Genomic DNA, 12,661 nt, shown 5'->3' with positions numbered 1-12,661 from the left:
TAACAAGCAAAGCACCCACAAGCCCACCCACAAACCTAGTGGTGATAATTTCGTTTCATGTCACTTTCTCTCAAGGCTCCCGAAGTCAAAGTCAGTATCTGTGATAATATGTTTAAAATACTGTTACTGTTTCAGTCACGAACCGAGCAGACAACGCACAAATGAAAATGTCAATGCATTAAAAGTAACAGCCAAAATAACAGGACCAACAAATACAGAATGCGAAAAGAAATAAAAGCAAATGGTCTCATGTTCTTAATTATTTAGGCAGCAAAGATTTACTTTTATGTGCCTTTTCTTGATATTCGGCTTCTTTTCCAATTCGAATTCAGTTATCGTTCTCCAAACATCTGCTATGTGTTTGAATGCTTGTACATACTCGTATATAGCTATTGCAATTATCCAGTCTGGCTTCATAATTTTTCGGAACACGAAAATATCCCAATCTAGCACAGATTGACCCTAAACTACAACCGATTACCATTTGTACTTTCTATCTTTACTGCTTTCCTTTATTTTAATCAATTTCAATGTTAAACAAAGGCGAACCATACAGTCGAGCAAAGCCGACAAAAGTATGTTATATGTGTTGTTATATGAGCAGTAGAGAAGAGGAATAAGAAGAAAATTGTTTCGCCATTAACTCTTTGAAAATAGGCCGATTTGAAAGAAATTTGAAATAGAGTTAGAGAATTACATAAAAATGTGCAAGTTTAGTTTGGGTTGAAAAGTATAGTTGGGTTGTGTTCAGTGTTCATTTATTGTGAATACGATTCAATCAACGTCAAAATCATAAATCTAATAAAAATACAAATCGAAAGGAAACAGGAAAATATTTGGAGGAGTTTTCCATCAAAAAAGCTACCAAAACAAATACTCAAAAGAGTATTTACATTTTACTTTGACTTTAAGTTTTTACTAAAAAAAAAGTTTTACGAAACTTATTTATAACAAACAACAAATCCAAGGATATGCGCTACATAAGCCAAGAAAATTCAAAAATAAAATAAACACGTATTGCCCAGATACATTCAATCGTTTCCAGAATCCAGACGGACATGTCTAAGCCGATTTCAAAAGACGTTCTTAAGTTGAAAATGTTTTTTAATAAGTACAAATAAGACATTTTCGAAGTGTACATTATTTTTATACTTCTTTCTAGAACGAAATAATTTGTTTATTCTTCAAAGTGCTGAAATGCACATTAGAGATCGCAATAAAATCTGATTCCAAATAAAACTAATAAGAATTCTATATCAACAGTACGATCAAATTATATGCAAACTATGCAAGCTCATTTTTCGGCGAGTCTTAGCTCTTTTACAAGTATTGACTCGGAGTAGTCTTCATGCAAGTCAAGCTTTCTGTGTTCAAGCCTAGAAAGCGACTCAATGGCATCTGTGACAGAAAAAAGACCGGAAAATGTCGAGAATTGAGCAAAGCTCTCTCTACACGATAAAAGTTGATTTTGTGTGTTATTTCTTCAAAAAAGCAAAAGTCGGATTAATGTTATTCAAAAATGGAAAGTGAAATCGCGTGAAGCACAAACTGAAAGTAACATCTCTAGTAATAGCGAATAAGCACAAATCACCCAGCTAAGGTCCACACACACACAGCTTTAATAAGCTAGGGGAAATATAAACACATAATATATAAACAACTTCCCCTGTGCCCATATGGCGTATACGCGATTATTAGGCGCAACTAAAGAGCGCGAGCCCTTGAGGGCATTTAACAAAAATTTGAAATGCGCATTAATTATAAAGCGAGCTTAACTAATCGTGTTCCTTTGAACCACTTCCTCCTCTATCTTTACAGCGCTGCGGAAATCATTCCTCAATAATTCATTTTGAATGCGTCTGCGAGCCGCAGCGGCAACATTTCCATGCATGTTCGGAATCGTTTTGGCCACGCGCCAGCCCCAGCCCCAGCGCCAGCAGCGTCTGCTGCACTAAGCGGACATTTGGCGTGACTACGAAATCCTCCTTGTGGACAACGTCAGAGGCAATAAAAGCAGCAAGAGCAACAGCAGCAACAAATAGCAACTGCGGCAACAATGGCCAGCAATAGCAACAACAATGAAACGACTCCGCTTTATTGCGGCAGCGGCATGGACAATTTCCATACCAGGTAAGTGCAATGCCAAAGGGAAGGTCAACATTAGAGCTGCGAAGGTCTCAAGGGCGCATTCGCTGATGGCATACTCTAGTACTTATGTATTGAAATGTTGCTTTCCGTCATAAAATTGAAAATCAAAAATCGATTAGTCGCTTTAATTAAGTTTAACATGTGTAGTAAACACATTTGACGACATTTGCGGTCCTTCGTCCCATCAGCTGGGGGCTGGTAGTGACCCCAATGGACGCCATTTGATTTGTGACCGATTAAATTTTGATTTGCCGTATAATTTGCTGGAACTTCGCAAATGAAATTGACGTTTATCGTGGTATCGAAAGATTTGATTTGGCGGTTTATGTTGCGAGCGCACGCATCAACATCGCTTGTGCAGGCAGGGCCAAGGTTATATGGCCAAGGCCAGAAAAATAAATAACAATTTGTAGGTAAACCAATTTAATGCCAATTTCCACTTACACCATTTCTTTTTCCATTTATTTGTTTCTCTGGGCGCAGTAAAAAATCCAAGTCTGCTGCAACCATAAAATGTGAAAGGGAAACGTTTATTATACTGTATGTAATACTTGCATGCCAACCGGTCGTAAAGTAGGCGTATATTTTAGTAAAGGCGTTTCGGATTTGCGCTTACAAAAATGGCGACTGCAACTTGCCATGATAAGCATGCTTTAATCTTTGGATTTAGCCAAATGCCGAAATCCATGTAGGAATCCGCGATTTATAGCTGGCACCGAAATAGTGAATGAAAGCCAAACAAAAGCAAATTAACCAGCGCTTTTTAAAAGAAATAACATTTATTGCAGAGACAATATTGTTAAGAACAGCAACCCTAAAGTTTATTTCAATTTCATAAAAACTTGATGCCTAACTAGCTAATCCACTGTGTTTTACAGAAATGGGTTGTAAATTAGAAGAAACAAGAGAGAACGCTACAGTCCAGCAAGCCCGACAGTGAAATTTCCTGTACCCAGACAAACTGCCACCAAAAAGAAGAAGAGCGAACATGGTGCTGCAGCTTGTGGGCGTAGTACTGGAGTGATATTGTTTTACTAATAACTTAACATAGAATTTACCGATTAGGGTTTGGGAGCATCTGTATACCAAGTTTGGTTAATGTCCGCTCAGCCATTTCCGATATCCAGGCGTTCATCCAGACGGGCGGACATATCTAGATCGATTTGTCTCGTCATGCCGATTAAGAATATATTTACTTTCTGGGGTCGGAGATGCTTCCTTCTGACTGTTTTACCCATCCATATTTTAAATTTTTGTTGATTCCCGATATAGTGATAAATTTTGAGTTTTATTTTTGAGCAACAAATAAGGCTTACAGGATTTTCATTTTTATGAGTTTCATTTGTTACCTTAAGTTGTAAGGTATTAAATAGGTAAATAAATATTAAAATTTGTAATAAAAAATGAGAGAGAAATGCATAATCTCAATATAAAAATATTGCTATATTCCATGTTTTTTAAACTTACTATAAATAAACTTACGCTATAAGTAGAAACAAAATAATCATCATTTGGAGCTCCTGGAAATTTTTATGAATTTTTAACAAATCCTTTAAAATAGGCTTCTTTTGACTTACAAGTAATTTTTATAAATCAAAGCATTCCTAACCATTTTAAAGTATTCTTATGGTGGTAATAAAAATAAGCAAGAGTTCTCAACAGACATGGAGTCTGCGCTTAATATCAATTCTTGAAATTTATTTGGAATAAAAAACATTTCTGCCAATGTATACTGCTTTCAAATAAAAAACCAAGCTTAATAGCTTTTTTAATTTTTTTTTAGAAACTAAACCCCAACATTTTCCACAGAAACACTTACAAAATGAATTCACACACCTCCCTACACTTTGCCATGGATTAGATAAGTCTCGGTTTTATGGTAAATTGTCCATGGAATTTCGTTGATGGATTTAAAAAAAATGAAAATTCCATGCAAATAAAAAGCAGTCTTTTTCGACTCGCATTTAATTTGGAACACTATAATTCTAGTATACGAGTATAAACTTGCACTTTAACTAACTTTCAGCACGTGCCGTGCTGTTATTAAAATTTGCATTTGATAGCCAGCTTAAGAAAACTTCAAACACAAAAATAAGATACACTCGTAGTTAATACAGCCTTAAGTTTATTTAACTACACAAAATACTGCTCTTAAATTTAGCTTTTTTATGCTCCTTTTAAAAGCAGTGCATACATACAATACTACAAGGATATATGAATATGGAAGCAACTGCTGCGCCCGGCCAGGCTCAAAGTTTCAAACAATTTTACGGAAAACAAACATCGTGCCGTGGAAACTGACGGCGGAGGCAGCTTTCAACGCTTTCATTTCGGTTGCTGCAACTGCCGCAGGCGCCTGGGGCATTGCTGTTGCTTTTGCCACGAGTAGTAGTACTGAGTTGTGGTTGTTGTTTTAGTGTTGTTTTTCAACAAATTAGACTTAGCATAAAATGTATATAAGCAAAGTTCAAGCGCAAGGCAAGTTTTGCCGCAAATTCGAGGACACTCAAGCACAGCTATCCTGCGAGCATTTGGAAATTCCATTTCCGGTCACAAATCGTGTGAATGCAGATTAGAAAATGCATTAAGTAATCCTTTCTTTGTTTGTTGAAATGCTGCAATTACAATCTTAAAACCTTCATCTACTTCGCTCTGAAGGCATCACAGAGTTTTTAGACTTTCCCAAGGAACTCAGAAAATGCGTTGAGCCTAAAGTGATTCTTTTATAATTTCCTTTGTTTGGAGCAATTAGGTTTTGCTAATGCACTTCTTCTCCCTCGCTCTTGAACACATCATCCTTCCAGTTCAGCATTTCAATTTGGTTTGAAAACTAAAGCGATTTCGATTGGCTGATCCTATACTGATCACAATTGATATGTAGACCCTCTTCATCCCCTAATTTCCCTCCTCCTTAAGCACCACAAAACGAGATACAGTTGACATGAATATTTAATTATCGAAAACAAAATAAAAATGATCATTAAAATTAATATTATTAATTTTTTATTTTGTTGCGAATCGGCAAAGTATTTTTTAAATCAAAGCAATGAAGGTAGCGCTGTGACTCCAACGGAGTGCCTACTCATGAACATATAACTTAATATAACATTATAATCTCAACTTAAAAGATAAGAAAGCCTAAGAAAAAGCTCTACAATAACGCCTATTAATGCCTCCGGCACGTTGGGGGAATTTTATTTGGCAGTTTGCCCCTGGCATGGAAATAAAGACAACACCAAAGATATCTCAACAATATTCCTCATGCATATATGGCAGAGAAATTAAAAAAGAAATCAACTTGTTTACTTTAAGTTCCAACGTTTTTTCAGTAGTAGTAGTAGTAGTAGTAGTAGTTGGACTTAGCCCACACTCTTTAAACCAATTTTCGAACTACTTGTATTTCAGATATTTGTTTTGAGTGCACTTTCAAGCAAACTTGTCCCTGTCTCCTCTGTTAAGGTATGTGTTTGCATACGTGCATAAGGACTTGGTGCAATGCAATGCGCATAGCAATGCCCCAGCCATATCACGAGAAACTTATTGCATGCTTACAGGCGCTGCAGCTCGTTTCATTTTATCGTTCTGCCACAGCGCCTGTAGCGTGTGTGCCATTCGAAAAATAATACAAAAATCCATATTTTAAAATTGCATAAATGTAGCATCTCTCGACAGCAAAGGTGTTCGTGTCTGTACGCTATGATGTTGTTCTTTGCAACACAGCTTTATTGAAATTTTTTATTGCTTCCATGTGAATTAGCAGTTTTTTTTAATGCTAGCAAAAGAAATAAACAAAAAGCGAATTAAGCTTGAAGTGTGCAGAGTAAAACTAGAAAGTAAGGAGGTGTAAATTGCTTATCAGGCTTCAGCAAAGTTTATGTAGCGTAAACATTGGAGATTGAGAAAAACTATTAAAACGTTGCTATATATACATATAGGAGAGTATTTTGCTGACGAAAAGCCATTACAATAGCCGCAAATAATCGTAAATTCTGTTTTCTTTTCATTTTCCTCAAAACAACAACAAGTAATAACTTACTGATGTTCTTTTTTTCCAAGGACACTGTCCAAACCTTTTTAGATGACGTATTCAAATATAATATAAAATTTAAATAATGAAAAATGTCTCTTAAAAGATTCTTACCAAACGCCAAGTCTGGAACACTTTTGTAGTAAATTGCAAATGTGTTTAAGCTCAATTGATATATTTTTCTATATACTATATGGCCAGACTAAAACCGAAAAAAGCAAGATTTATTTATGTTTCTCTTGCACAGCTTGTAAGTTTTATTTTACACATTCGCATTTCGCATTTCTGCGCCAATGAAGCATGAAGAATTCTAGGCAGCCATTCATCAAGGTGGATTAACAGAAGCAATAAATTAGAGCTGTATAGCTGGCAAGGAGAAAAAAAAGCATTAGCATTTGTAATTACAATAAAACGAAGCAGACAGTATTGCCAGTCAATGCATTGCCCTGAAATATCAGCACTCGCCCCAGGCAAAAGTTTGGCACATCGACAGGCATGTGAATTTGATGAATGAATTTCCGAAGGCATTCTGATGCGGGAGATGGTCCCGACCGAGCCCTATTGCTTCGAGCTGCATCCAACAACTGTAAAGCGCAATAAATGCCAGTCAGAGACGGTGTATTAGTATGGACAGGACGCAGGATTTAGTCATAAAAAAAACAAGTGGAGAAGCATAAATCGGGTATCGCGACCTTGAAATACTCTGTACATATGTGTAGAATGCTACATAAAATTAAAAAAATTTAAAAACAAGGACAACATTTTTGATTGATTCTACCTAAATGGGTATTCTAACTGATGTAAAGGGTGTGTAATTGCAAGAATTCCAAGAATATGGGAGTTACGGAAAATCATTAATTGCGGGGGAGTATATATATTTTCCGTATTCATATAAGACATCTGGGACTCAAATTTGGTGTCTCTATCACTTATCTCTGAGATAGATAGGGCGAGATCGGCTCACCTTGTCATTCTGATCAAGTATATATACTTTGTGGGGTCTGCCACGCCTCCTTCTGCCTGTTACATTTGTCATCTCCCGCAAACCTAATATACTCTTCTACATTTCATGTACAGGGTATAAAAAGCATTTCGTCCATTTCAGCACTCAAGCTGCGACAACCTTCCAAAACTTCCAAAAATAGTTGAAAGCCATTACAAAAAGTGTCCAGCCATTAGAAGAGAATCAGTAGCGGCAGTCGCTGCTGGACTACAATGAGTTGTCCTTGAGGAGCCACAGCATGGAAAGCCTTGCATTGCCATGACTTCGGCTCTCTTTGCTAGCACCTTTGTCGACCTCGTCAGCGTCAACGTCAACGACACATGTAACAATAATTTATTATTTTTTATTGTTCAGGGAATACTCACCTGAGAAACAAACTGGGAGCGAAACCGCCTGCCGTGCAAAAGTGAAAGCATAAGTGAAAGTGCAAAGTAAATAGAAGGTGGCAATGGCAATGGCAACAACACACAATAACAGAGCGTGAACGCATTTGGAAAATTAAACATTTTTCAAGTTTCGTCGATGTGTGAGAAATGTCGTGACACTAACAAAGGCCGCTAAATGCCGAGCGCTGAGGGCAATGGGGGCAATGGGGGCAGGCAGAGCTACTATTGGGTGGGGCTTGGCGTTGTCTGAAGACTGCCAACTGCCCAAGCTGTTGCTGCGGCTCGGCAATGTTCGACTGTATTATTTATGTTAATTGCTTGTTTTGTATTTGGCCGTGTCTGTGTATGTGTCTGTGCGGTTTGGCAAACTTTGACATTGGCATTAATATTGCGTATACGTCACGTACCAGCCGCAAAAAAGGCGCAACTCAACAATCTGATATTTGCGGCGAAGGGTTGTCACCAGGGATACAGGATACAGGAGCTGGGCTCAAAGATTTTCAATATCACTAAAGATTTGCGAATTTCTACTGACAGACTTAGGATACAATCTCCTTGCTTAAATAATATAACGTAAAGGAAGATAATATGTATTAAATAAAGAGACTACGTCGTGGTTTAAAGAAATTAATTTGTTTTAGTCCACAAAATAAGGTTCCATTAACTAATTAAAATACCAAGTTTCTGTTTCATTTGTTGACTAAAATAAAAGCAGAACAGAGCCTAATAATTTCGCAAAATGAATTCATTTCATTAAAAATAACAAGCTCCCGATTAAATACAATGTTTTGTACGATCATGAAACATTTTGAACCGGCATGTCCTTTAACATGTTGTCAGAAACATTTTGGAAAGCTTCCAAGCCCGTACTAATCAGGCGTAGTAGTTGATGGTTGATTGAGATTTTCTTTTGTTGCAAAAACCGGACACCAATTTCAACCGATCAGAAGGGCTATTAAATTTAATCAAGCGACAACTTCGTTCTTCACAATATTCGGCAAATAGGATGCTTAAAAACTGGACAACTAACAAGCAAACATTTTAAAAACATCGCTATATAATGTGCCTTTTGAGAGTTGAATTCTAAGCAATTGTTGGTTATCAGTCGACTTGTGTGGAACAATTGTTGAAGAAGAAGAAAATATGGGTGTATAAAAAGGCAATCTCTTTGCCGGACTGCAGCCTTATAATATTTAATGCAGACTGATTAGTAATAAACAGGCGAAGGCAATAAGTATTCAAAAGAAACATCAATTTATTGAATCTCGCTATAAAAGCACAGGTTTGATCTGGAAAAATATTTAGTTGCCTATATTTAAAATGTTTGCTTGCATCATAGCTTTAAGCTTTTGACTTGATTTGCTTTCTATACCTGGCTCCCTGGTTGAACTGACTGTTGGGCTGCCTGACTGGGTGTTTGTGCCGCTGCTTTGGTGACATGTTCCCGTTTGAGTTCTTTAAGTCTGATACTTGAACACCTCGACGCACTTGGGTGCCAGACAGCTAGACAGCCTGACTGTTTGGCTTCTTGACTGGCTGATTGTGGCGAGCGTGCTGCGTGCTGCGCGCTGCGCTGACTCTTTCCAACTTCCAAGTCCGTGTCTGAGTGACTAGCTGGCTGCTACATTGGGCGTGACAGTGTCAAGCGTTGCAAGCTCGTTACGGGCTCCCAAAAGGCACAGCAGCCGCTGCCTGTGCTGTCGCTGGCAATTTGGCACGTCTTTGACACAAAAGTAAATGGCAAAGTGTTAGATACACATCTAATTGCTTAGACAGACAGTCCCCCCGAACGAGCGTATTTGGCTTTAATTAAGCGGCAGCCGCCGCAAAAACACCAGCTGGGCTGGCCACTAGACTACTTCGTTCCACATAAAACCCATTAACATGTCCTGCATTGAAGCTAGTTAATTGAATTGGCCAGCACTCAACCTCACACTCCCCTCAATTCTCTATTCAACAATCCTTTACGTATTTTTTCCTATTTCTCTTTCCAGCTACAAGAACATGCACGGCTATGTGTCCCTGGTGGTTTGCATATTGGGCACCATAGCCAATACCCTTAACATTATAGTGTTGACACGACGCGAGATGCGCTCACCGACCAATGCCATATTGACGGGTCTGGCTATAGCCGATTTGGCCGTCATGCTGGAGTATATACCCTATACGATACATGATTATATATTGAGCGACAGCCTGCCACGTGAGCAAATGTATAGCTATTCGTGGGTCTGCTTCATCAAGTTCCATTCAATATTTGCCCAAGTCCTGCACACAATATCCATATGGCTGACCGTCACGCTCGCCGTTTGGCGTTACATTGCCGTGGGCTATCCGCAAAAGAATCGTGTGTGGTGCGGCATGCGTACCACCATTATAACCATAGCCACCGCCTATGTGGTGTGCGTGCTTGTGGTTTCACCTTCGCTCTATTTGGTAACATCGATTGCCGAATACACGGAACAGCTGGATGCTCAGGGCAAGGTGGTGAACACAATAGCCTTGAGCCAATACATCATCGACTTTAACAACGAGGGACAGTCACAGGCATTTGTTGCCGCAGCACTAAATGCCACGCCCACCACCAGCACAGAACTTCCGCTATCCTTTAGCAATGTCAACGACACATTGTGGCAAAATGTCAGCACAACATCCATGCCACTGCCGGCTCCTGAAATTGTGCGCAACATCACAGTGTATCGATTATATCACAGTGATCTGGCGCTTCGCAACAAGCCGCTGCGCAACACCACCTTTCTCATTTACAGTATGGTGATCAAGCTAATACCCTGCATAGCTCTGACCATTCTCTCGGTGCGTCTCATAATGGCGCTGCTGGAGGCCAAGCGTAGGAGAAAGAAATTGACAAGCAAGCCCATGGCCAGCAATGGCACCAAACCGCTGGTCAATGGCAAGCCCGCCGACCGACCGCGCAAGAACAGCAAAACACTGGAGAAGGAGAAGCAAACGGATCGCACCACACGTATGCTGTTGGCTGTCCTGCTCCTCTTCCTCATCACGGAGTTCCCGCAAGGCATTATGGGATTGCTGAACACAGTGCTGGGTGATGCTTTTCTCATGCAGTGCTATTTCAGACTGAGTAAGTCATATTCCAATAAATACAACTACAAACTGAAACAATATTTCTGGCATCTATTCACATTTCTGAACCCTTACAAATATTTAGAAGAGACGTTCTATTTAAAAATGTAGGCTTATGATCTTGCAGAGTCAAATTTCTGTAAAAATTAATTTAGAAAACATTTTTCTTATCTCTTTTTGGTCCTAGATGAATATTCAGAATAACTTTTAATGTTTGTCTTTTCTTAATCCAACAACTTAGTTTCTAACCTAGAAGTTAAATTTGAAAATTCGTGCAACCTTGTCCTTTGTAAGATGCCACTACTCAAGGCATATCAACTGATTAAAAAATTGTTATTTTAGGACAGATCTTAAATAAAGCACCAACAACAACTATTTAGGAATATCACTGTTTTTAGTTTGTTGTTTTATTACCAGGGCTAATCTAGCATTTATGACCTCATTCCTTGCCCCCGATTCTCTCACGCTGTATTTATATAATAGTTCCAAAATTCTAGAACTTCATTATATTTCTTTTATTTACCTAAGGCGGCAATGTTTCCCTATTCCCATTGTAACCACATAGATTAAAATTATTATTATTTCCATTCTTGACAAATAAATAAGCTAGTAATTCCATTACAGTCTGCAGTTCATGTCTGGCTCTACTTTGCTTGCAATTCTTGAAACGGTCAATTGATTTCATATTATTTGTATTGCTCTTGTTGTAGGTGATCTTATGGACATTTTGGCGCTCATCAATTCGAGCATTAATTTTATACTCTACTGTTCGATGAGCAAACAATTTCGCAGCACATTCACGCTGCTATTTCGCCCAAAGTTCCTGGACAAATGGCTACCAGTGGCCCAAGATGAGGTGGCGGCAGCACGCGCTGACGGCCTGCAACGTTCGGTGGCGGGGCCAGACAAGGGATCCCACATGCAGCCACATTTGGTGACGGCCACAACAACGGGTCACACACAAGTGACGAATCTGTAGCATAGGAATCAGCAGCGTTGCTATCCGGCGCCGATGCCGCCGTTAGAGCGCATATCTAGTCGCGGGGCGTTAGAGGCGTCGGACAATGCTGCTGAGGCGGTGCAGGGTGCGCCATTACGTAGTCGCAGCAGCCTACTCACACGCATACTTAATGTGTTGAAGCGACGCTCACGGAATGAGCAGCAACCACAGCGACAACAGGAGGATCAACTAACGCTGGATACGTTGCCGCCGACGGCAGCAGCAGCAGCAGCGTCAACAGCACATTTTCAAACCATTGTGGTTGTGGTTGACAAGGCGAGTGGTGCCACAGATCATCAATTGTGCTTGGATGTGACACCACCTGTGGCGTAGTTAGAAGGCCATTGTAAATTTGTTGATTTTGCTCAAAATGCGGAGGGCGTGTTCTAAACACGACACTCTTTGTGTGTTTGTGCGCGTATATAAGTGATGATGATGATGCTGATGGTGATTGATGATAATGATTGATGCTGGTGATGATATGATGATGATGCTGTTGTAAAAATACACATTTTGTATTTGGTACAAAGTAAAGTTTGAGGTTTTCATTTGGACATATTTGGTGCTAGGCTTATGTTACAGTTAGTTCTTACGTATATTAACATAGATAAACATACAAGATATACATAAATATGTATGTGTTTACACCTACTGTAAAATGATGCATAAAATTGTGGCCTGCTTTTGGGCGCAGCATATTGAAAAGCTAACAAAAACATGCTGCGGTTTAACAACCGGGAATGTCAACCTGCACACAGACACACACAGATGCACATAGGAGCGCACGTATGCCATAAAATGACAGAACAATAAAAAGAAAATTTTATATCACTCATACGCAGCGTGGACGCACTCAGCACATTTTGCAGCTCATTGATAAAACTGTCGTGTAGTGTGTGCTCAGCATTTTGTGAAGCAAGCTGTAAAAATGTTGTACTATATATGTATATTTGGACAACACACACACACACGCCTCACCTGCTTTATAATGCGCG

General features: G+C 39.1%; 1 protein-coding gene across 1 annotated transcript; it reads left to right on the top strand.

Annotated features, from left to right (window-relative positions):
* The first annotated feature begins 1,676 nt into the window (after positions 1 to 1,676).
* LOC115632664 (sex peptide receptor-like) lies at positions 1,677 to 11,645 on the top strand. The gene is made up of 4 exons (XM_030529897.1): positions 1,677 to 1,681; positions 2,071 to 2,130; positions 9,559 to 10,664; positions 11,377 to 11,645. Exons 1-4 carry the CDS (start codon positions 1,677 to 1,679, stop codon positions 11,643 to 11,645), a joined length of 1,440 nt encoding a protein of 479 aa, XP_030385757.1.
* Positions 11,646 to 12,661: the final 1,016 nt, after the last annotated feature.

This window comes from Scaptodrosophila lebanonensis, unplaced genomic scaffold, assembly GCF_003285725.1.
Source record: "Scaptodrosophila lebanonensis strain 11010-0011.00,11010-0021.00 unplaced genomic scaffold, SlebRS2 tig00001415-arrow-pilon, whole genome shotgun sequence".
Lineage (NCBI taxonomy): Eukaryota > Metazoa > Arthropoda > Insecta > Diptera > Drosophilidae > Scaptodrosophila > Scaptodrosophila lebanonensis.
Note: the sequence above shows the minus strand (reverse complement) of the source record. Positions and strands in the feature narration are given on the sequence as shown.

Coding starts and splice junctions, on each gene's coding strand:
- LOC115632664 (XM_030529897.1), top strand. Junction 2,131..9,558: donor ATGGACAATTTCCATACCAG/GTAAGTGCAATG, acceptor TTCTCTTTCCAG/CTACAAGAACATGCACGGCT. Junction 10,665..11,376: donor GCAGTGCTATTTCAGACTGA/GTAAGTCATATT, acceptor CTCTTGTTGTAG/GTGATCTTATGGACATTTTG.